Here is a 24,500-nt window from a genome sequence, read left to right on the forward strand (position 1 = left end):
CAATTATAATATATATATGTCTTATTTATGCAAAATTATGTACATATATATATACATTTAAAATCGAGTGAATTTTTATATAAGCCCTTATAAAATAATCTTTTAAATTTAATGTAATAAAGGAAATTATCCGTTAAATAAAATGGGAATCCATTTTTAAATAGGACCTTTAAAATCGTTTCTGCATCTAGTATGAATAATATTAAACATTATGAAGTAGAAAAATTTTTTTTCTCTTTATATATACATAAAGTGGAGACGTGAAATAAAATATGCATGGTCATATAAAAACTGTGGTTCGAAAAATTAGGTATAAGCATGTTTAAAATAGGTATATATATATTTTATTCGTTTTGGCTAGTATATAATAAAATAGCATTTTTTTTCCTTCAAAATTGAGTTATAAATAAAACGTTGAAATATTTTAGAAGCAATAATAAATTTTAAAGTGCTAACTAGTGAGATAGGGTATGGGTTTGTCTTAAGACACGGTTAGAAGCAGTTCCAATAGTTTCTAAATAGGTAAAAATAAATAAAAATAAATAAAAATAAACAAGAAATTAAGGCAATATGCGTACTTATTTGCATTTTCGCGTATACATAATATTATTTGCGCACATTTAAATTTTATCTCTTTAAGACTTCAAAGAGGTTACTCACTACTACTAGCTAAAAATAAATATTTTCTCCTAAGTTTATTATAAATGGAAAATTTTCACATTTACTATGTATAAAAAAAAAATTGGAGAGAGAACGGGCAAATAATATGCAATAGGATAAGTAAATATGCACGCATAAATATGTACATATTTATATATGTGTGTACTTATATGGAAAAGACATTTTAAAGAGAATATATTATAAAATGTTTATGCAAGATAGTATAAATATATGTAAATGGATATATATTTTCATATGATAATAATATATATTCATTTTTATATGTAAAAAAGGTACTTGCGTATGAGTTTATGTATATATAGGTATTTGAAAATATATATGCAGTGTTAAGTATATATTATGTAGGTACCCATTTTGGTGGTATATACTAGTATTATTTGTATTGTATATATAAATGTACGGACATATGAGTAAGAGTTTTTATTTAATTCTAAGAAAACATACGAATTAATTAATCGATGAGCAAAAATGGACAGGAGAAATGATGAAGTACATACTAGCAATGTGTACAATTGGGTTCTGAATCGATTAAGATTTTCTTATCAAGAAAAATATAACATAGATGATTTAATCGAGCGAAATGATGAAGAAAATAAAGAGGCTGTAGAAAACTTTCTGAGTAAAGGAGAAGATGATGTTTTATTATTTAACATTGAAGATAATAAGATTGTTTTAAAAAACGAAGCAAATATAAAATTTGATGGGAAAATTGTTTATTTTCATAAATATATGAATGGATATATGAAAGAAGAAAATAATATATTATATGGAGTATTATCACCAAATATATTAGACACATTAAAAATAATGCTTTTAAAAGTTGTATATCCATTATTTTTTAATAACAAAAATATATATAAAAATATATGCATTGATGAGATAAATAAATTTTCTATGGATTTTGATGTATATATAAAAGAATTAAATGAATTTATTTTAATTTTAGAAGACATAAAAAAGGTGAAGAAACAAAAAACTTATGAATATGAAATGATTTGTGAAAAAAACAAAGCCAATATATTTAATAAAAGCGAGCATGATGAGAAAAAAGAGAGTTCAAGTGTTAAGGGGAATAGTAAAAGTGGAAATGAAATAGAAAATAAGATTCACAAAAAAAAAATAGAAACAGCATTACTAACAAAATATTTAAATATTATAGAATGCTTATTTAATGATATGCAACATAAAATAGAAGAATATAAAAAATCTAATTTTGATGTAGGTCCATTTATTGAAATTCAGTATTGGAGATATAAACATAGATATTTATTATTTATTATTGAAGAATTAAAGAGTAGTGAAATTAAAAATATAATAAATAATATAAATATAAATAATTCCAATAATGAAGAACAGAAATATGCATATACTTTTGATATATTAAACAAATGGAGGGAATTAGAAATAAAAATAGAAAATGAATATAACGAAAGTAAGGATAATATAAAATATTTAGAAAGTATTGAACAGTTTATATTATCTTTATATTTATGTAATGTCGAAAATATTATTGATAACATTCCTTCCCTTTTGAATTCAATAAAAATGATTTATTTGGTTGCACGTTTTTACAACACTCCAAACAAACTGAATAATCTATTTATCAAAATTACAAACCAGCTTGTTTTAAAATGCAAAAATGAAATATTTTTTGCAAAAAAAAAAAAAAAAAATTTTAGAAAACCAAAAAGGAATAATAAAAAAAATAATGGTGAATATGTAGACAAGTTTGGAAACTATAATAGAAAAAAAGACAACGACAATGATAGTAATAATATTAGTGAGGATAATTATTTAGAGGAAGGAATAGATAATATGCATTCATCTAATTTGAAAAAAAATTCAAATAATTATAATAAAAAAGGATATGATTATTATGATAAACATATGAAAAATAAAAATGGGGAACCAAGTTTAGATGAAAATAATGACACTGATCAAGAAACAGAAAAAAGCGATTCTTCTTTTGATAGTTATGATAGCGAATTTGATGAAAATGAAGATAGAGAAAATAGTGATAGCATTGAGAACTATGCAAATGATGGAATGAACGGAAATAATATAAGAACTATGAATTTTATAATGAATGAAATGACAAAAGATAAAGAAAAGTTATGGGAATTAGATCCTGATGAATTAATTGAAAAATTTGAATTATGTTTTAAATTACAAGAAAAATATAAAGAAGAATTTAATAATATAAAAACATTTTTTGAAAATAATTCAAAAAATAAATCTGTTAATTTAGATACACAAGTTATATTTTGTAAGATGGATTTATTTTGTAGACGTTTAAAGAAGTTGGTAGATTTATTTTTATGTATAAAACAATTTAAGGAATTAAAAAAAGTGAAATTTGATGCAATTCAAACTATAACAACATCATTTAAAAAGTACATAAAAGAATTTAAATCGAAGCATATTGATGATATGTTAAATTATACAGACAATTATTTTGATAGAGATTTTGTTGAACTAAGAGTTTATATATCTGAATTAGAAAGTGATTTACAAGAAAGTGTAATAAGTTTACTAACTAGCAGTTCAAATATTATGTTTTCATTTTTCATTTTTTTTAAATTTAAAAAATGTTTTATAAGGGATTATTTAATAAATTTCTTACACACAAAATATGATATCCTGCTTTCCCAATTTTTAGACATTCTTAATTCAATTAATAATGATTTAGAAAATTATAAAATAAATTTAAGCTCAAACAAGAATATTAATTATCTTAAAAATATATTTTGGATAATTAGTATTAATTATAAAATTAATCATATAATTAAAATATTTTTAGATGAAAACAATTTGATGCTTGACTCTTCAAATCAAGTCTCTTCCTATTTTGAGATGGCAAATTTGAAGAATGCCAATCCACTAAAAGGTTTTGAAAAAGCCCTTTTAGATGTTACCGATGAGGATGAAAAATTAAATGACAAGACAGGCGAAGAAGTAGACACAAATAGTTGTATAAATGAGAAAGGAGATAAGCTAGGAAGTAACCACATTTTTTTCGAAATAAATAAAGAAGTTTTAAAACTATTAGAAGAACATGAAAAAAAAAAAAAAAGCGATGTAAAAAAAAAAGGGGTATCTGAAGAAGATGGAAAAAGTGATATAGGGAAAGAATGCAATGACGATAAATTAGTAAAAACCGATGAATCTGAAAATAAGAAAATAAAAAATAAAATTTTTAAATGTTCGAGTGGAAAAGAAGTATTAAAATTATATATAAAGATTTTTAAATTTATTGAAGAATATAAAAATCGATTATTTAAACATTGGGTATCATTTACAAAAAGTGTAAACAGCTTGAATGTTACTATATTTGTTAAGCATCCTAAAACAGAAAATGTTACAGTAAATTTTGATAATCGAATTAAAAAAATAATTAGAGAAGCGAAAATTTTTATGTCTTTTAATTTTGAAATACCAGATGATATAAAAAGTATGATGTCTCAAGAATCTAGGATCTATACATTATATTATAAGTTTTACAATATATTAATACTTGTAAAAAAAATGAAAAGTAATAAAAAGAAGGATATAGAATATACATTAAAAAGATTTTTTGTATATATGGATAAGCTGATAGTACCTTATGCTGTGAAATATACATGGAACAATTATGCTGTTGAAGATTCAGTTGATAATTTAACAAAAGAAATAAAATACTTTGATGAAAACATAAATTCTTTATATTATATAATAGATGATCATATTAATTATAATATAAAAACACTTTATAAAATATTACAATACAAAAACGAGAAATTTAATATAAATAGACAGAAAAAAAAGATATATAAAAAAATTATTTTATGTAATTCTATATCAAAAAAAATACAAATAGCAATCTTTGATCTGTTAAATAATATACAATATGTGTATGAAAATAAGTTAAAAAGTAAAATTACAAAAGACGAAATAATAAATACAAGAAACTTTTATTATAATATATTTTTATCTACCCTTAAGAAAATATATTTAAAAAATATTAGAAGTATAATTAATAAATGGTCTTCATTTGATAAATTTGAAGAAAAAAAAAATGATAGCACAGATAGCGATAAAACAAGTTTTTATGAGGAAGAGAATTTTATTGAAATTTTATTGCTTATCCATGAAAATAAAATTATTATAAATCCGTCGATAAATAATATAAAAGAGGGCATTAAAAAAATGATTAACATTTTAATAAACAATTTGATATATGTAGACAACTGGGTTAGTAGTGACGATTTGATAAGCAAGTTTGAAAAGGCAGAAGAAGATAAACAAATTGATGATACTGAGGATGTAAGTAAAGAAGTAGGACGAAGTAGTAGAAAAAGTATTTTTGATGAGCTTTTGGATTCTTCGTCTCTTTTGAAAAGAAATAAGAATGAAGATGATTATGAGTTTAATATAGAAAGTAATAATTGTGTTAATAATTTAAAAGATTATTTTGATTTTTATGAAAAAATAAAAGATGATAAACATATTGAAAAGGAACTTATAATGTTAAATGAAAAGTTAAGTGGATTTCAAAATGTAGTAGATGATTTTATTAAAAAGTTTGATAAGTATAAATGTATAATAAACAAGTTTGAGATGGAAAGATTAAAAAGTATGGAAAAACAAAAAAATATGCCAAAGAAAATAAAATCAGTAAATAGTAATAATTATTCAATGTCTATGGGTGAAATAATATATGATGAAAATGGTGAGGAGCAGACTAAAAAAGAGAAAACATCGATATGTGGAGACAACGATTCAGATTCAGGAAAAAATAAAATCGGAGAAAAAGACAATGATAAAAATGAAGATGTAGAAATTTGTAATTATAGTAGTGATGAAGAATCGAGTGATGATTATGATGATGAAGATGATCCATATATTTACAAGGAAGAAGAAAAAATAAAGGAATATATTAATATAAAAAAAGAAATAAATAATATAGAAAATGTGTACATATTAAACGTATTTAAATTTAATTTAGAAAAATTTAAGATGTACTTAGTAAGCATTATTGAAAATGAAGCTTTAGAATGTGCGAACAAAATTATTTATCCTGTAAAAAGAAAAAGTGATTGGCTAATAAAGAAGATGAATGGATATAAAACAAAATTGAAAAAGAATATCATAGATATAGATTCTCTTTATTATGTAATAGATGTAATAAAAAAAATTCATACATTTGAATCAAATATAGATATAGTATTAAATCCGATATATGAAATGCTAGACATACTTGAATTTTATATGAATAACTTTTTAAAAAAGCAAATTGATAGATTAAAAAATTTTAACACATATGATGGTGAAGGGAATGATGTTGGTAGTACTAGCTTTTATGATAACAATGCTTATCAACAAAATTTTGGAACAGCTTTAGAGAAAAAGGGTGATAAAGAATTTTCAAACGAATTAAATGAATCCTATAATAAAAATTTTATAAACACATTCAACAAGCTAAATGCAATGAAAAAAAAGTTTATAAGCTTGTACAGAATTGAAGTGGAAAAGAAAAATGTAATTATGAACCAATTTAAAGAATTAATATGCTTAACAAAAAAGGTTGAAGAAGAAATACAAGAAAAAAAAAGTATTATGAAAAATGATTTGATAAATAATATATATAATTTTAAATATAGTATGCAATTGTTTAGAACCAACTTTTTAAAAATGAATTTTAAAAGTAAGCATGCAAATCCATTGACTGTTTTTGAAATATTAAAAAGATATAAAGAAGAAATAAATATTTTAAAAAAAAAATATAATAGTTATTATAAAGGAGAATCTATATTTGGATTAAAGCATCAAGAGCATTCCGATTTATTTTTAAGTATAACTGAAGTTAATAATTTCTATTCTCTTTATGATTTATATGTGCAACTAAAAGAAAAATTGAATGAATGGAAAAATCTAAAATGGAATGATGGGATAATAAAAATAAAAGAATTAAAGGAAGAAATTTTAGTATTTGAAAAAAAATGTTCTCAATTACCTAAAAATCTAAAAACTATTATAGTATATAAAAATTTAGTTAAAGAAATTGTTTACTTTAAAGAGATTACACCAATAATTGAAGAGCTAGAGAAAAAGACAATTTTGAAAAGACACTGGATTGAAATTATTAACATATTAAAGGAAAAGAAAAAAAAAGAAATAAATGTTAAGGATAAAAAAGTTAAAAAAAATGTGTCTGAAGTTCGAAAAGAATCCGATTTAGTGGAAAATACTATAGACCATTCTAAAGGGGACATACTAAAGGATGAGGGAACTGGTGAAGAAGTGGAAGCAGAAATTCTGAACGATACAGAAAAAATAGGCAAAGAAAATGATGTAATACTAGATGATGGATATCTAGATGAAGATGAATATATAAACAATTTAAATAATCTCGATTTAGATAATATGGATTTTTTAATTAAAGATTTAATAAATGAATATTTGTTAAGAAAAAAAGATGATATATTAGATATATGTGATAGTGCAGAAAAAGAAGCAAGTATAGAAGAAAAAATTAATGAGCAATATAAAATATGGAATGAAACTTGTTTTCGTTTTAGTAAATGGAAGAATAGAGATTATGCATGTATATTAGTAGGTAGTAAAGTTACAGAAATACAAGAAAGTTTAGAAGAAAGTCAGATATTATTAAATAATATAAATTCTACAAAATATAGTAAGCCATTTAAAAATAAGTTATCAATCCTTTTAAATAAATTGTCTGATTGTAGTGATATAGTTGAGAGATGGATAAAGGTTCAAATGTTATGGTGTTCAATGGAGAGTGTATTTACAAGTGGTGATATAGCTAGACAAATGCCAATTGAATCAAAAAGATTTCATCAAATCGATAAAGATTGGATTAATATTATTAACATTGCTAATGAATCATCTATTGTTGTAGAGTGTTGTCAAAGTAGTATGTTAAAAGAGTTATTACCTAATATGCAAAAGGGTTTAGAAAGTTGTCAAAAATCTTTAGAATCCTATTTAGAAGGAAAAAGAAGTAAATTTCCTCGTTTTTATTTTGTATCTAATTTAGTATTATTAAAAATTTTATCACAAGGATCCGACATAAATATTATTCAATCCGAGTTAATCAAACTATTTGATGCAATAAATTATTTAACTATAAAAAATATTCAAAATAAAAAAAGAATTGTATGTATTAATAATAAAGAAAAGGATGATATTGAAACGGTTGAATTATCTAGCCATGTAACTATTGATGGAAATATAGAAAATTGGTTAATACTTTTAGAAAAAGAAATGCAAAAAGCTATAAAAAGAGAATGTAAATTAGGAGTGGCTAGTTCGGCTCAATTATTTAAAAGTATGAATTTAAAAGAATTTTGTGATAAAAATATTGCACAAGTTTCTTTAATATGTTTACAAGTTATGTGGACAAATGATATCGAAAAATGTATAAACAAATATCATTCAGAAAAAAATATATTAAAAGTTACGAATAAAAAAATAAATTATATTATGTCTGAGTTAGTAAATATATGTCTTTCTGATTTAGGAACAAAATTTAATAGAACGAAATATGAGACTCTTGTTACTATACATGTACATCAACGAGATTTATTTAATGAGATGTCTACAAAAATAAAAGAACATAAAATAAAAACATGTACCGATTTTGATTGGTTAAAACAAACAAGAATATATTATAAACCCGAAAAAAATATTATTTTAATAAGTATATCCGATGTCGATTTTATATATTCTTATGAATATTTAGGTATAAAAGAAAGATTATGTATTACTCCTTTAACAGATAGATGCTATTTAACATGTGCCCAAGCATTAGGACTATGTTATGGTGGTGCCCCAGCAGGACCAGCTGGTACTGGTAAAACAGAAACAGTAAAAGATTTAGGAAGAACATTAGGTATATATGTAATAGTAACAAATTGTTCTAATCAGCATAAACATAAAGATATGGCAAAAATATTTAAAGGTTTGTGTAGAAGTGGATTATGGGGATGTTTTGATGAATTTAATAGAATAAATTTAGATGTATTATCTGTTGTTGCTATGCAAATAGAATCTATTGTTACAGCAAAAAAACAATCTTTAAAACATTTTCTTTTTCCTGGTGATTCAAAATCAATTAATTTAAATCCATCATCTGCTTATTTTATTACAATGAATCCTGGATATGCTGGTAGACAATTATTACCCGAAAATTTGAAAATATTTTTTCGATTTATTTCTATGATGGTTCCAGATAGACAAATTATAATAAAAGTAAAATTAGCATCTGTTGGATATTTAGATATAGATAATTTGAGTAACAAGTTTAAATCATTATATACATTATGTGAAGAACAATTGTCAAAGCAAAAGCATTACGATTTTGGGCTTCGAAATATATTATCCGTTTTACGTACTGCTGGAGACACAAAAAGAGCAGAAGCAGGAAATGACATCGATGAAGAAATACTTTTAATGCGTACTTTAAGAGATATGAATTTATCTAAATTAGTTCATGATGATGTTTTATTATTTTTATCACTACTAAATGATGTTTTTCCTAAATTTCATAATATTACAAAAAAAAATTATCAGCTGGTAGAAGAAAATGTATTAAAGATTATTAAGAATAAAAAGTTGTGTGCAAAAAAAAAATGGATTTTAAAAATATTGCAATTATATGAAACATCATTGGTTAGACATGGATTTATGTTAGTAGGAAATACATTAACTGGTAAAACAGAAATATTAAATATTTTAACATCTGCATTATCAAATGTTGATATTCTTACTAAAATAATTACACTAAATCCTAAATCAATAACATCTGAGCATATGTATGGTGTTAAAGATAATTTAAGTGAAGAATGGACACCTGGTATTTTTGCTAATATATGGGAAAGGTATAATAATAGTAACTTAAAATATAATACATGGATAGTATGTGATGGACCAGTTGATGCAATTTGGATTGAAAACTTAAATACAGTTTTAGATGATAATAAGATTTTGACTTTAGCTAATAATGATAGAATTCCTATGACAGATAATACGAAAATTGCTTTTGAAGTAGAGAATTTAAATAATGCTTCTCCAGCTACTGTAAGTAGAACAGGTATAGTTTATATTTCTGATAATGATTTAGGATATAAACCTTTTATTTATAGTTGGTTAAAAAAAATAAAAGATATAAATATTTATGGTAATACATTATTTACAATTTTTAATAAATTATTTGTTTTTTATTTGGACAAAATTAAAATTCTTCAATTTTTAAGAGAAAATTGTAAATTTGTTATGGAAGTATCAGATCCAATTTTAATTTCTCAAATGATAAATTTGTTAAATTCTTTATTAATTCAGTATATAAATGCAATAAACAATTTTATGTATAATGAAGAGGATTTAAATAAAATATATTTTAGCCCCGATTCAAAAGAAAAAAAATTATCGCACCAAACTGGTAACACACTAATAAAACAAAGTCAGAATGATAATCTTATAAATGACTTAGATAAATCTGAGAATTCTATCAATTTGGTTGGAACAAAAAATAAAAAAAGTAAAGAAGTAGATCTACAGAAACAAAAAGAACAAACACCGAGTTCTGAAAAAAATAAATTATTGCCTAACAAAAGTAATGAGAATAAAACATTAGGTTCGAGTTTGTCTAACAAAAACCAGGCATTGCCTAATACTGGAAATGGGAAACAAGACCCTAAAATCGTTGACAAAATTGAATATAATTCTAAAAATGGTCAGACTGAACCAAATGATGGGGAATATGAATATAAAATTGAAAACCCAAACAGTTATAATCCTGGATCTGAAACAAAATATGATCAAATAAAAGCTGAAGAGTGTGAAGATATAATGTTATATTGTATAGTTTGGGGTTTATGTGGTTTATTAGAATATTCATATAGGATTAAGGTACATAATTATTTATTCAATAATGTAAGTAGATTAAGATCAGCATTAGAACAAAATGAAGAATTAAAAAAAACAAAAGAAAATAATGTTTCTGAAAATGTGACTTATAATAATGATGAAAAATTGGAAACAAGTATGACTGATAAACAGGATTATGATTCGCTTTTAGAATCTGAAAATGTTGGAGATATGGATGACGATTTCGAAAACGATAAGTGTCTTATTTATGATTATTATTTTGATATGCAATTAAGAAAATTAAGAAAGTTTGATTTATCAATTTTTAAAATGCCTAAAAATATGAACACAATATCTGCAATATTAATTCCAACAATCGAAACTGATAAGGTAGAACATATAATAAAATTGATATCGAATATTCCTATTCGTTCACATAATTTGCATACATATAAGAGTACATTATTATTGGGTTCTACTGGATCTGCTAAAACATCTATAGCTTTATTATATACATCTAAACAAGATAAGAATACAAAAAGATTTAACTTTTCGAGTGTGACAACTCCAGAAAAATTCCAATTATTTATTGAATCGGAGTTAGAAAGAAAAACTGGAAAAACATATGGTCCCATAGGAAATACAAAATCAATTATTTTTATTGATGATATGTCAATGCCCAAAATTAATGAATGGGGAGATCAAAGTACATTAGAATTGTTAAGACAACTTATTGAATTCCAAGGATTTTATTTCTTAGATAAAGATAAAAGAGGTAACTTTAAAAAGATTATAGATTTAGAATATATAGGATGTATTAATCATCCTGGTTGTGGAAATAATGATATACCTAAACGATTGAAATCGAAGTGGTTTAATATTAATATTCCTCCATATAATTTAAATTCTATAAATACAATATATGGAACAGTATTACGAACAAAATTTAATAAAAAAAGAAAATTTTCTGAAGAAATAATTGATAATATTGATAAGATAATTTTATGTACTATTAAATTATTTGGTCGATTAAAAAAATATCTTTTACCTGTACCTTCCCGTTTTCATTATTTATATACAACAAGAGACTTAGCAAAAATATTTAACTCAATGTTATTATGTCCCTATAAAACGATAGATAATAATTTATATAACTTCTTATGTTTATGGAAACATGAATGTGAAAGAGTTTTAATTGATAAGTTATCTAGAGTAGAAGACAAAAAATATTCTTTAGATCAAATAAAACAAATATTTAAACAGTACTATCCATCTCATATGGATATAGCAGATAAAAATATATATTTTAGTTATTTCTATGTGTCTGAAAAAGAAGAACAAGAATATATGATAGAGAATGATTTAATAGAAAATGGTGAGCAGGATCAGAAACATAATGGTACTAATGCAAATACTTCTGCTAATAAAAATGAAATAAAAAATTTGAATACCGATGTGAGAGCATCTAAAATGGAAACAGGGGTTAGCAAAATGAATACAAAGATTGGAGATAATGATAAGACAAATATGGGAATTAACAAAAATGATATAACAACAGAAGATAATGAAGAAAATATAAATAATTTTTCATTTAGTTGGATGAAAAAAGATTATAAAATAGTTTTTGATTTTGAAAGATTACGATATATTGCTTATGAATATATGAAAGAATATAATATAAATAATGTAAAGAAATTTGATTTTGTTTTTTTTGATGATTCATTAAAGCATTTAATTATTATTAATAGAATTATGCAGACTCCTAGAGGTTCAAGTATGTTAGTAGGTGTTGGTGGATCTGGAAAAAGATCTTTAACAAAGCTTAGTGTATTTATAAGTGAACAAGTATTATTTCAATTAAATATTACAAAAACCTATACAAAGAATTTATTTTTTGAAGACTTAAAAAATTTATATATATCAGCTGGGCAAATGAATAAAAAAACAACATTTTTATTAAGTGATAATGATATAGAAAAAAATGATTTCATATTAGAGCACGTAAATTCTATTTTATCTACTGGTTTAGTTTATGGGTTATTTATAAAAGATGAAAAAGAGGCAATATGTTCTGAGATGAAAGAAGCATATCTTAAAGAAATGAATAAATATAATCAATCATCAAAAACGAAAGGAAATAAAAAAAGACAGAAGAATACAAGATACGATTACACATTAGATGATTTAGAAATAGACAATGATTCAAATGATTCAGAAATGAAAAGTGATGCATCTTCATTAAACAATTTTGACGAATACAATTTTGATGCACAATATGATAACAGAAATAGTAGCTATATGATTAGTAGTAAAGATATGAAAAATGCAGGAAATAAAAAAAAAGATGATAAAATTGTAAATGATTTTAATGTACCATCTAGTGCTATTTTTGATTATTTATTAGAAAATTTTAGAAATAATTTACATATATTTTTATGTTTTTCACCTATACATAAAGAGTTTGCTTTACGATATCAACAATTCCCATGTATATATAATTGTGTAACTATAGACTGGTTTTTAAAATGGCCTTTAGAAGCATTGGTTAATGTATCGACTGCTTATTTAGATAATTTTAATATTGATATTGAAGATGATTTGAAAAGTGATTTTTATAATTTATTTGCTATTATACATCAAAAGGTTTCAGAAACATGTGAGACCTATAAAGAAAGAATGCGAAGAAATACATATGTAACACCCAAATCGTATTTAACATTTATTAGTTTATATAAAGATATGTATGTAAATAAATATGATGAAATAAAATGCTTAAAAGAAAGTGTTGATATTGGGCTAAAGAAATTAAATGAAGCAGCTATGGATGTACAGAAAATGAGAGAAAGTTTAACATCGGAGGAAGAAAAATTAAAAGAATCAGATGAACAAATGAATATATTATTAGAGAAGGTAAAAAATGAATCATTAAAAGCAGAAATACAAAGTGTTGAAGTTTCAAAATTTAGAGATAAATGTATTAAAGAAAAGGATATAATATTAAAAGAACAAGAGGAAGCAGACAAAGACTTACAAGAAGCATTACCATATTTACATGAAGCTGAAGAAGCTATAAAAAGTATAACAGCAAAAGATATAACCGAATTAAAAAGTATGAAAACTCCATCTGATATTATAAGAATAGTTTTTGATGGTGTTTTAATATTATTACAAGGGAAATTAAAAGAACCGAAAATAAACATGAAATATGTAAATAAACAACATGTGGAATTTATACAAGATTCATTTGATGAATATGCAAAACCATTAATGGCTGATATTCGCTTTTTAAATTTATTATTTGATTTTTCAAAAAATGAAAAAGATAATATTAATGAAGAAACTATTGAATTACTTAAACCATATATTGAGTCTCATTTTTTTAAAACTCAAATAGCCAAAAAGGCATCCGCTGCGGCTGAAGGATTATGTAAATGGGTTGGAGCTATGGCTATGTATCACCAGGCATCTAAAATTGTAAAGCCAAAAATGAGTTATTTAAAAATTCAAACAGGACGACTAGAAGATGCATTAAAACAATTAGAGAAGGCTGAAGATTCATTATTAAAAGCTCAATTATTTGTCGACAATTTGAAATTAGACATTGAAAATATGTGTAAAAAGAAAAAAATATTAGAAGAAACTGCATTAAAAACGAAACAAAGAATTGAACAAGCTAATAAATTGATTAATGGTTTAGCTAGCGAAAAAGCAAGATGGACCGAAGATTCCAATAATTTTTCTAATATTAAAAAAAAAATAGTTGGTGATGTATTTATGTGTTCCTCATTTATTTCTTATTGTGGTATGTTTAATACAGAATTTAGAAATTATCTTATGAATGATGTCTTTTATCATTATACAAAAAATGTTAAAAATATTCCAGTTTCATCTAATATAGATGTAATAAAATATGTATTATCACATGACGATACAAAAATATGCGATTGGAGTGTTCAAAAACTTCCAAATGATAAGTTAAGTATTGAAAATGCTTTAATTAGTGAAAACAGTAATAAATATGGATTACTTATCGATCCTCAATGTCAAGCAAATAATTGGATAAAGAATAAAGAATTTCAAAATAACTTATCAAATCATAGATGTATCACTACATTTAATAGTCCCAAATTTAAAGACAATTTAGAATTTTGTTTAAGTGAAGGAAAAACTTTGCTTATTGAAAATGTTGAAGAATATATTGATCCTATATTAGATCCCATTTTAGAAAAACAAATTATTAAAAAAGGAAAAAAGAATTATGTGTTAGTAGAAAGTAATTTCGTTTATTTTGATGATAACTTTAATTTATTTATGACCACAAATTTACCTAATCCTAGTTATAGTCCAGAAATATATGCAAAATGTTGTGTAATTGATTTTACTGTTACAGTTAAAGGTTTAGAAGATCAATTATTAGGAAGAGTATTAACAGAAGAACAGAAACATTTAGAGGTGTCTTTGAAAAATATTATGATTGAACTTAAGGACAATACAAAATCATTACAAGATTTAGATAAACAACTATTATATAAATTAAATACAAGTAGTTCTAATTTGATTGAAGATGAAGAATTAATAGAAGTATTAAATAATACAAAAACGTTGTCAAAAGAGTTAGAAATAAAATTAAAAGATAGTAATGAAAAGAAAAAAGAAATAAATGAAAAACGAGAACAATATAGAAGTGTAGCATTAAGAGGAAGTATATTATATTTTTGTATAGTTGATATAACAAATGTTAATTATATATATAATACATCATTACATCAATTTCTTGAGCAATTTGATTTATCAATTCAAAAAGCAGAAAAAGGTCAACATATAAAAAAAAGGGTAGAATCAATATTGTTTACATTAACAAATTTAATTATTAGTTATATGGAAAGATGTTTATTTGATCAGCATAAAATTATTTTCAAATTATTAATAGCTTTGAAAATATTATTATATGACGGTATTATAAGTAATAAGGATATAAGTTTTTTCTTAAACCCTCTTTCTAATTATAATCCCTCAAATGATATAACTAATGAGTTATTGAATAATAATATATTAAATGGAAATATGGATATAAAAAATAAGGACAAAAAAGGAAATGCTACGGATACAAATATGAATGATACAACAAATGTCTATTTAGCTAGTGAAGAAAAAGGTGCACCGATTTCAAACGGAGCAAATAGTAGTGCAAGAAGCAACAATAATAATTTGAAAAATAACAATAATATTAATAGTGAGAAAGAAAATGGTGAAGAATGTGATGATGTAGTAAATTATAACACAGGAAATATAACTATGGACACTAACACTATTAATAAGAATAAAATTGATACAAATAAAAGACGATGTAAAAATAAAGGAGGTTCAACAAAATGGTTATTTAAAAATGAGAAACTCTATAAAAGTATAAATTCCTTATCTTACCATTCTTTTGGAAATGATAAAAATAATCGATTTTTTTATGACATATTAAATATTATACAATTAAATGAAAATAAATGGAAAAATTATTATGATGTATTAGATATTGAAAATAGAGACATTCCTTATTATAATGAGCGTTTAGATTCAAGTGGCAAAATAAGTTCTTTTATCAAATTATGTTTAATTCGATGTTTGAGAGAAGATAGAACGATATTGTGTGCAAACAAATTTGTAGATGAAGTATTAAATAGAAACAGTGATAGTATAAAACATGAGACTTTAGAGAATATATTTTCTGAATCAAGTAATAGAAAACCATTTTTATTTTTATTATCTTTGGCTAGTGATCCTACAAATATGATTGATGATTTTGCAAAAAAATTCAAAAAATATCCAACTGATAAAATATCTATGGGAGAGGGACAAGAAATTATAGCCAAGGAAAAATTAAAAAATGCGCTAATAAGTGGAAATTGGTTAATATTACAAAATTGTCATTTAAATAAATCATTTATTATTGAAGTTTATAATATGCTGAAAAGTTTGAATGAAATTGAAGACGATTTTCGTTTATTTTTAACTTCAGAACCAGATGATGAGTTCCCTATATGTGTATTACATGGAAGTATTAAAATATCAACTTCTTTAAGTAGAGGTATAAAAAATAATATGAGAAAAATATATAAAGACATGATAAAAGAAGATATAATAGATAAAATTGATGATGAAAAATATAGGAAAATTATATATGCTTTGGCTTATTTGCATTGTGTTTTATGTGAAAGAAAAAAATTTGGACCTTTAGGTTGGTGTGTACCTTATGAATTTAGTATAACTGATTTGTTTGCATCATTTTTATTTATTGAAAAACATTTATATTCAACATTATTAGTGAATAGACCAATCAATTGGGAGTCGATTCATTATATGCTAGCAGAAGTTCAATATGGTGGTAAAGTAACAGATGATTTAGATCGAGAATTGTTACTAACTTATGTACAACATTATTTTAGTGAAGACTTATTTAAAAGTAGACCTGAAATTTCAGATCATACAAATAATAACAGCAATAATACAAACATGGTGAATAGCTTAGATAATCATATTCCTCGATTTTCTGAAATTACAAATTTTGATAATTTTATTGAAAGCTTACCAAATATAGACATACCAACTGTTTTAGGTTTACATAACAATGCTGAAATTACTTATCGAGTGAATGAATCTAGACAAGTTTTAAATTCAATTTTAGAAATTCAACCTCGAGATGTAGATCATGGGGATGAAAAAAGTATGGAAACTGTAGTAAAAGAAATATCTATTGGAATATTAGAAGCACTTCCTGAGGATATAAATATTGAAGATATTAAAAAAATGATATATAGAAAAAATAAGAATCATCAATTAAATAATCAACCAAACCAACAGTTAAATATGACTAATAACTTAAATGGTATGGTTAAAAATTTTAATAATTTAGAGAATAGTTCTTACAAAAATAAAAATAAAGAAAATGAAAATGCAATACAAAAAAGTCTTTTACTAAATAATACAATTGGTAATAATGCAAATATAGGAAAAAATATAAACATGTCTGATAGTAGATATAATAAAAATGCAGCTGGTATGGGAAATGAAAATGATATCAATTTAGAAAATTTAGATATAACATATTGGGAATCAAATAATGATGACAATAATATACAGTATAACTTTTCCCCTTTACAAGTATTTTTCTTACAAGAAATGGAAAGAATTCAAAAAGTAATTAATTTAGTTAAAATAAATTTAAATGATATTATAAATGCTATAGATGGTTCTAAAATAATGGTAGCTGATTTACAAAATGATACAAAATGTCTATACACTCAATCGATACCTAAACATTGGATATATGATGCTAGCGAAACCGAAATATCTTGGGTATGTAATAATTTAAATCAATGGTTAAATATTCTTAATTTAAGATATGAACAAATTATGAACTATTTCCAAAATGGTAAATTGAAATCATATTGGCTACCTGGATTTTTTAATCCTCAAGGATTTTTAACAAGTATGAAACAAGAGATTACACGATTAAATAAAAAGGATCAACTCTCTCTTGATGAAGTAGTATTATATGCTGATATTAAAAATTTTGATATAGAAAAAATAAAAGAATATCCTGAACATGGATTTTATATACACGGTCTATTTATTGAAGGATCAAAATGGAATTGGCAAGAAGGCAAATTAGAAGAAAGTTCACCAAAAGTTTTGTGTGAAAATATGCCAGTTATTCATATTACCGTTGTTTCAAATAAAGATAAAAAAGTTAAATTTATTGAAAATAATAAGAGTATGTTTTATAATTGTCCTGTATATAAATATAATGTAAGAACTGATAAATATTTTATTTTTAGAATTCATTTAAAAACCGATGTTGATCCTTCAATATGGAAAATGCGTGGAACATCTTTGTTATGTTCTAAAGATTAAAGAGTGTGTTATTTTTTCCAATTCATTCTATGTGCACATTTTCCTATATCCATATATGTTATATTATATATATGTAAGCATATGACACTGCAACAAAACCCAGTTGTTTATGCCATTCATATGTGAAACCCTTTATCTTACTTGACACATTTTTCGACACCGTTTTATTGTCTTATTTTTGCTGACATTCTTACCAGCTTGCTCTTTTTTTTCATTGGTCGATTTCTCGAAAAATTAAACTTTAAATGATATAATATATATATGAAAAAAATTCGTATCTCTAAGACACAAAAATGGAAATATATTATAACGTTCAATTTTAGCTAAAGGGAAGAAAATATTTTCACTCGAATTATTCTTTTTTCTTTTTAAGAGTTCGTATATTAATTTTTCTTTATATTGGATAATGTGTTTATACATTATATCATACAACGATGTAGATTATTATTTTGTTTCATACACACATGAGGATAGACATTTTTAATGTTATATCACTGCTATTTATTTATTCCGAATATAAAATATAGTAGCATTATGTGTGTTGCTGTGTTTGTACTTTTTTTTGCTTTTAAAATTTATTTTTATAATTTTAATTTTGAAAGCGTATACACTAATGTGCATATAATTGCATATATTTCTACATATAAGCATTTTCCATTATTTTTATTCACACTATTAATTACAACATTAAATGAAAAAATATGTCATAGGAGTTGGTAAATAATTTGTGTGTTAATGTTAATACGGCATATGAGCTAGTAGTTTGAGAATGTATATATATAGGACATATTAAATATTCACTTTTTTTTATGCTTTAATATAAAGGGAAGATTGATGACAAAAAATGTTTCCTTTTTACTGCGATTTATCAGTTAAGAGATATACTATTATTGCAAAAATAAAATAAAAAAATATACATAATAAGGGTATATGCCATTTTATTCGATTTTTTTGCTTTTTTCTATAACGTATAGAGATAATGCTTAATCACCAGCTTAATATTTTTACTTTATATATGAAAATATTTATGAGTATAAATATATTAAATTGTTTTATTACATAAATAAAAGCGTATATATATGCTGTAATTTCTTATATGTGTATTATAAGAGCGCTTGGATTTTATTATGGTAAGACCCTCCGTGAATATCAGTATATATTGCATATATAATAATATATATAATACTTGGATATATTTATATTTATTTTTGGGGGTATAATTTTTGTTAATTATTAATCGTAAAATTGAAATAAAAATATTTTCAGTTTTATTTTTTTTTTATACATATTTATATCATTATATAAATTGAAAAAAAAAAATAATATATGAAATATTTATGCAATCCGTATAAATAGTATGTAAATGTATAGATAAATAGACGACGTTTTTTTTTTCCCATTGTTGTTTTGAATTGCCATTTAAATGCATACATTTAGAAAATTCATTTGTTTGCTATCTTTAATTTTCATTTTCATTTTTATATAAAAAAAATGATGGCGAAATAATTTATAATGTTATTTGAGAAGGGCATATGGATATATATATGATATATTTTATATTTATCTCAATAAAGTTTTTGAAAATAAACTAAATATACCAATTTTGTTCTAATATCAACATGATAAACATATATGAATATTATTTGTTTGCTTTTTGAGGTATTCATATTGAGGAATTGATTACTTTTTTTGTGTTTTCTTTACCTCGATTTTGTATACAATATTAAATAGAAGGAAAGAAATAACATCATAAAGAATTTAAAAAAGGATATAATAATATATTTATTATTATATTATAAAATATGTAAAAAATCAGAGATGAATAAATATAAATTATAGAAGAAGAAATTGAAAAAATAAAAATAATGGTATATGTATATTGTTTAAATCATACATAGTTTTATATCGATATATAAATATTGTAGGTATGCAAAAAAAAATAAAGAGAAATTTAATTCAAATGCAAATATGAGCAAATTGCAAGTTAACGATGCGTTGGATGATATTGAAGTAGAGGCATTTGATTTTATTTGGGAAGAATGGGAAGAATATAAAGGTGATATTCCATTATGGCAACACATTTTTTGTGGTAGCATTGCAGGGATTATGGAACACGTATTTATGTATCCACTAGATACTCTTAAAACGTATATTCAAACAAATGGTTGTGTGAAAGATAAAAGTTGTTTTGAAACATGTAATATATATAATGGTGAAAATAATAATAAGATAAATTTGAAGGAAGCTAATGGTAATAACATTATGTATACTGACAAAAGAAAATTTTGCAGTTCCTCAATGGGTTGTAACAATTGTATATATAATACATCATGTAATTATAATGCCATTTATAATATGAAAGCATTTGGAAATTTTAATAAGAAACATGCTAGAGATATCAACACATTTAACAAAGTAAAAATCAGAAAAAAAATAGATATTAATAATGGCTTTAACAATCTACAAATTAGAGAAGAGAAGATGACATCCTGTTTGATGAATAAAAAATTTAAAACAAATATTTATTTAAATAAAATAATGAATAATAACAGTAAAAGTTTTAGTATATATTGTGAAAATAATAACAAAATGGGCATTACTGAACATAAGCATAAAAATCCTCTTAATAAATTACCATCTGCATATTGTGGTAAAAACAAAAAAATAAAATTGTTGATAAATAATATTGAAAAGTATGACTGTAGTAAATACTGTGGAAGTTTGATTGAAGAAAAAAATGGATCTTCAAACCAGTTTATGAACAAGAGTAAGAAAAGTTTCAAATCGTTTACAAATAATGAAACATTAGATAGTGGTAAAATTGGAGATTATAATATAAATAAAAATTATATTCGAAATAAAGGAATAAAAAAATTACTATCCATCCATTCTGTTAATAATAATAAAGAATTAAAATTCATCAAATACAAAAAGATACCATGGAAATATATTATAAAAAGAAACCAAATGCGCAAAAATGAATGTAAAAGAAATGGCTTGAATTTTTTAAATAGAAATAGAATACACCTTATAAAAAATATTGAAAAGAATAAAAACGGAATGAAATTAAATAGTCGAGGCATATATGTTAGCCAATTAAAAAGAACAACAGAAAATAAATTGTCACAATTTTCTCATAGAATTGACGGCATTAAAAATACTAAAAATATGATAAATGTAAATGTTTTTAAAAATTCGATTAATAATGTGATTACTAAGTGCTTGCCAAATAGTGGTAGTGCAAACAATTTTGATATAGAGAAGGGAAAAAAATCATTTAATTTTCCAGTGCGTAATTTTATATACAACAATGGTTATATAAATAAAGAAATGAATATGCTTAAAGATACGCTGGTTAAATGGTGTGGCAGTAATAATAGTTCGTCTGGAATTTATACTAATTCACATTTCAATAGCTTTTGTAGAACCCCATTTAAGCCAAGTATTGATAAAACAGGTGGAAACTATTTTTTTAATATTTTGAATTTTCACAAAAATAATGACAAAGGCGCACTTAATTTATTTGCACATGTAATTAAAAATAGTTTTTTTAAAATAAAACAAGCACAAAAAAAAAATGGATTTATAAAAAATTCGGAAGGTATAAGAAGTGGATTTTCTTTATTCTCAGTTAATGATCAGATACGAAAAAACAATTTAAATAATTTTTCTATATTAAGAAATAGTAATAAAATGTTATTTAATAATATATGTTATGCCACAAAAAATTATAAACATAATAAACATGATAAAAAAATATATTTGTCTAATGTACGAAATTATCACAAAAATTGCCATAATATTAATTCGATTTATAACGCATTTGATAACAATTTAAAAAATATGAATTTTGTAAAAAATATATTTTATGGTAAAAATATGAACAAAATAAATATATCAACATCTCAAAACAGTGGATTGATAAAAAATAATGTTTCAAATTTATATAAAGGTGTTAATGTTGTAGTGTTGGGATGTATACCTGCACATGCATTATACTTTTCTACATTTGAATATTCTAAGAAATATTTTGCAAATATGAATGCAGATAATAGTCCTATAAAGGTAATGAAAAATGATATTGGAAATAATGGGAATGGTGATAAAATAACCAAAGTTGAATATAAATTAAATGATCTTAATTATTTTAGTATAGCTATTTGTGGATTTCTTGCCACAATTGCCCATGATGTAATTATTGCACCTATTGATACAATAAAACAACGAATGCAATTGGGAATAAATAAAAGTTCACTTGATTCAATAAAACTAATGAAAGAAAATGGTATAAGAAGTTTATATTTAAGTTTGCCAATAACATTACTTATGAATATACCTTATCAAATTATTATGATATGTGTTAACGAAAAAATGAAGAAGCATTATTTTGAATATGCAAATGGGATAAATGGGACGAAGAAAAATAATAATATTTTTGAAAAAAAAAAAAATACAAATACTGAAAAAATAGATCAAGGAATTGGATTAATAAGTAATTTAAAAAATGTGAATGATGAGGGTGGATATATGGATGGGCATGGTGGAGCATATCTTTGTGAGAGCAATGGGAATGATTCATTTAAAGGGTTTACTAATAAATCAGAAAAGGAATCGAATAATTATTCAGAAAATTATAATAATTATAAAAATGGTATCAATAAAATGAATAATTCGTTAAGTTATCAAAGAGAATATTTTAATAATAACAATAATATGGAATTAAAAAATGTGTATGCCTCTAATTATAACAAAAATGAATTTTTTAGTAAATATTTTAATCATATAACATCCTATTTTGTATGTGCGGGTATTGGAGGAGGTATAGCAGCAGTTGCAACGAATCCATTAGATGTAGTAAAAACAAGAATACAAACAGAATGCTTTAATTCCAAAAGTTTCAATTTTTTTAAGATAGTTTCAAATATATATTATAAAGAAGGTTGTCGTTCTTTTTTCAAAGGTTCGATGGCAAGAATGGCTTTATGCATACCAGCGTCAGCAATATCATGGGGAACTTATGAAACAATGAAGCAATTTTTCAAAGTGAATTTTAACGATGCATAAATTATATGTGGTTTCTCTGAAAATGTGGGTCATGCGTATTTATAATACGTATATATAAATATAGCTAATATGTAAATAATCCTTATTTGTTTATATTCCATAGATGTGTTCATATTACTCTATTAATTTTTTTTATGGAAATAATTTTGATTTACAAATACGAAAGGGCTGAAATATGCCAATGTGTCTTTCAAATATTACTATATGTTTATGTCTATATTGTTTCATTTATTCGTTTTATATTTTTTTATATTTTACACATATGTGTGTGCTATAATATATTATGTCTATGCTCGTATATGTTCATATACATTTATTCCAAAATTGCATATTGTTCTAGAACAAATTTTCCATATTTATGACAACTTTTTTTCTGTTTTTTGAGTTTACTAAATTTAATGTACAAATTAGCTAGCCATTTGGCTAAACTTAGGAAAAAAAAAAAAATTAAAAAATAATTAAAATAGCTATATTATTAATAATAATTTTTATAATGAAATTGTTGATAAGAAATAATATTTAATTTTTTATTGTAATATAAATCTAATAAATTATAGCGATTTATTTGTTTTTAATAATTCTTTTGAGGGGATATCCACAAAAAGGATTATAGAAAGTGGAAATGGGTGAACATTTTTTTTGTAAAATTGAGAGATGATTTGTAATTGTATAATTTATGGTGGGATGGACTGTTGGGTTTCAAATAGGTATGTATATGAAATAAACAAATAATTACATTCTGCTTGTAATATAATTTATATTAAATCAGAAAAAATAAACATACAAGCTTCATATTCCAAATGTGGATTTATATAGGATGGTTATAAAGCAAATTGAATTACCTTACTAAATAAATTTGTATGTTTATGTTAGGACAACAGTAACAATTTATATAATGCCTTTTTTCATTATTTTATTGTGAATTTTACAAATAGTTTATTTAAAAAAGGTGAAAAAACAAAATAATAATATATGAACAA

The 24,500-nt window shown here is 23.4% G+C and overlaps 2 protein-coding genes across 2 annotated transcripts; both read left to right on the forward strand.

Annotated features, from left to right (window-relative positions):
- Positions 1 to 1,149: 1,149 nt before the first annotated feature.
- On the forward strand, positions 1,150 to 18,456 carry PCHAS_0417000 (dynein heavy chain, putative; the record flags this gene model as incomplete). Its single annotated transcript, XM_736360.2, has 1 exon — positions 1,150 to 18,456. One exon carries the CDS (start codon positions 1,150 to 1,152, stop codon positions 18,454 to 18,456), a length of 17,307 nt encoding a protein of 5,768 aa, XP_741453.2.
- A 1,968-nt stretch (positions 18,457 to 20,424) lies between these two features.
- PCHAS_0417100 (mitochondrial carrier protein, putative) lies at positions 20,425 to 23,520 on the forward strand (the record flags this gene model as incomplete). The annotated part of the gene is made up of 1 exon (XM_736781.2): positions 20,425 to 23,520. The coding sequence occupies one exon, from the start codon at positions 20,425 to 20,427 to the stop codon at positions 23,518 to 23,520; it is 3,096 nt and encodes a 1,031-aa protein (XP_741874.2).
- Positions 23,521 to 24,500: the final 980 nt, after the last annotated feature.

Source organism: Plasmodium chabaudi (assembly GCF_900002335.3).
Source record: "Plasmodium chabaudi chabaudi strain AS genome assembly, chromosome: 4".
NCBI lineage: Eukaryota > Apicomplexa > Aconoidasida > Haemosporida > Plasmodiidae > Plasmodium > Plasmodium chabaudi.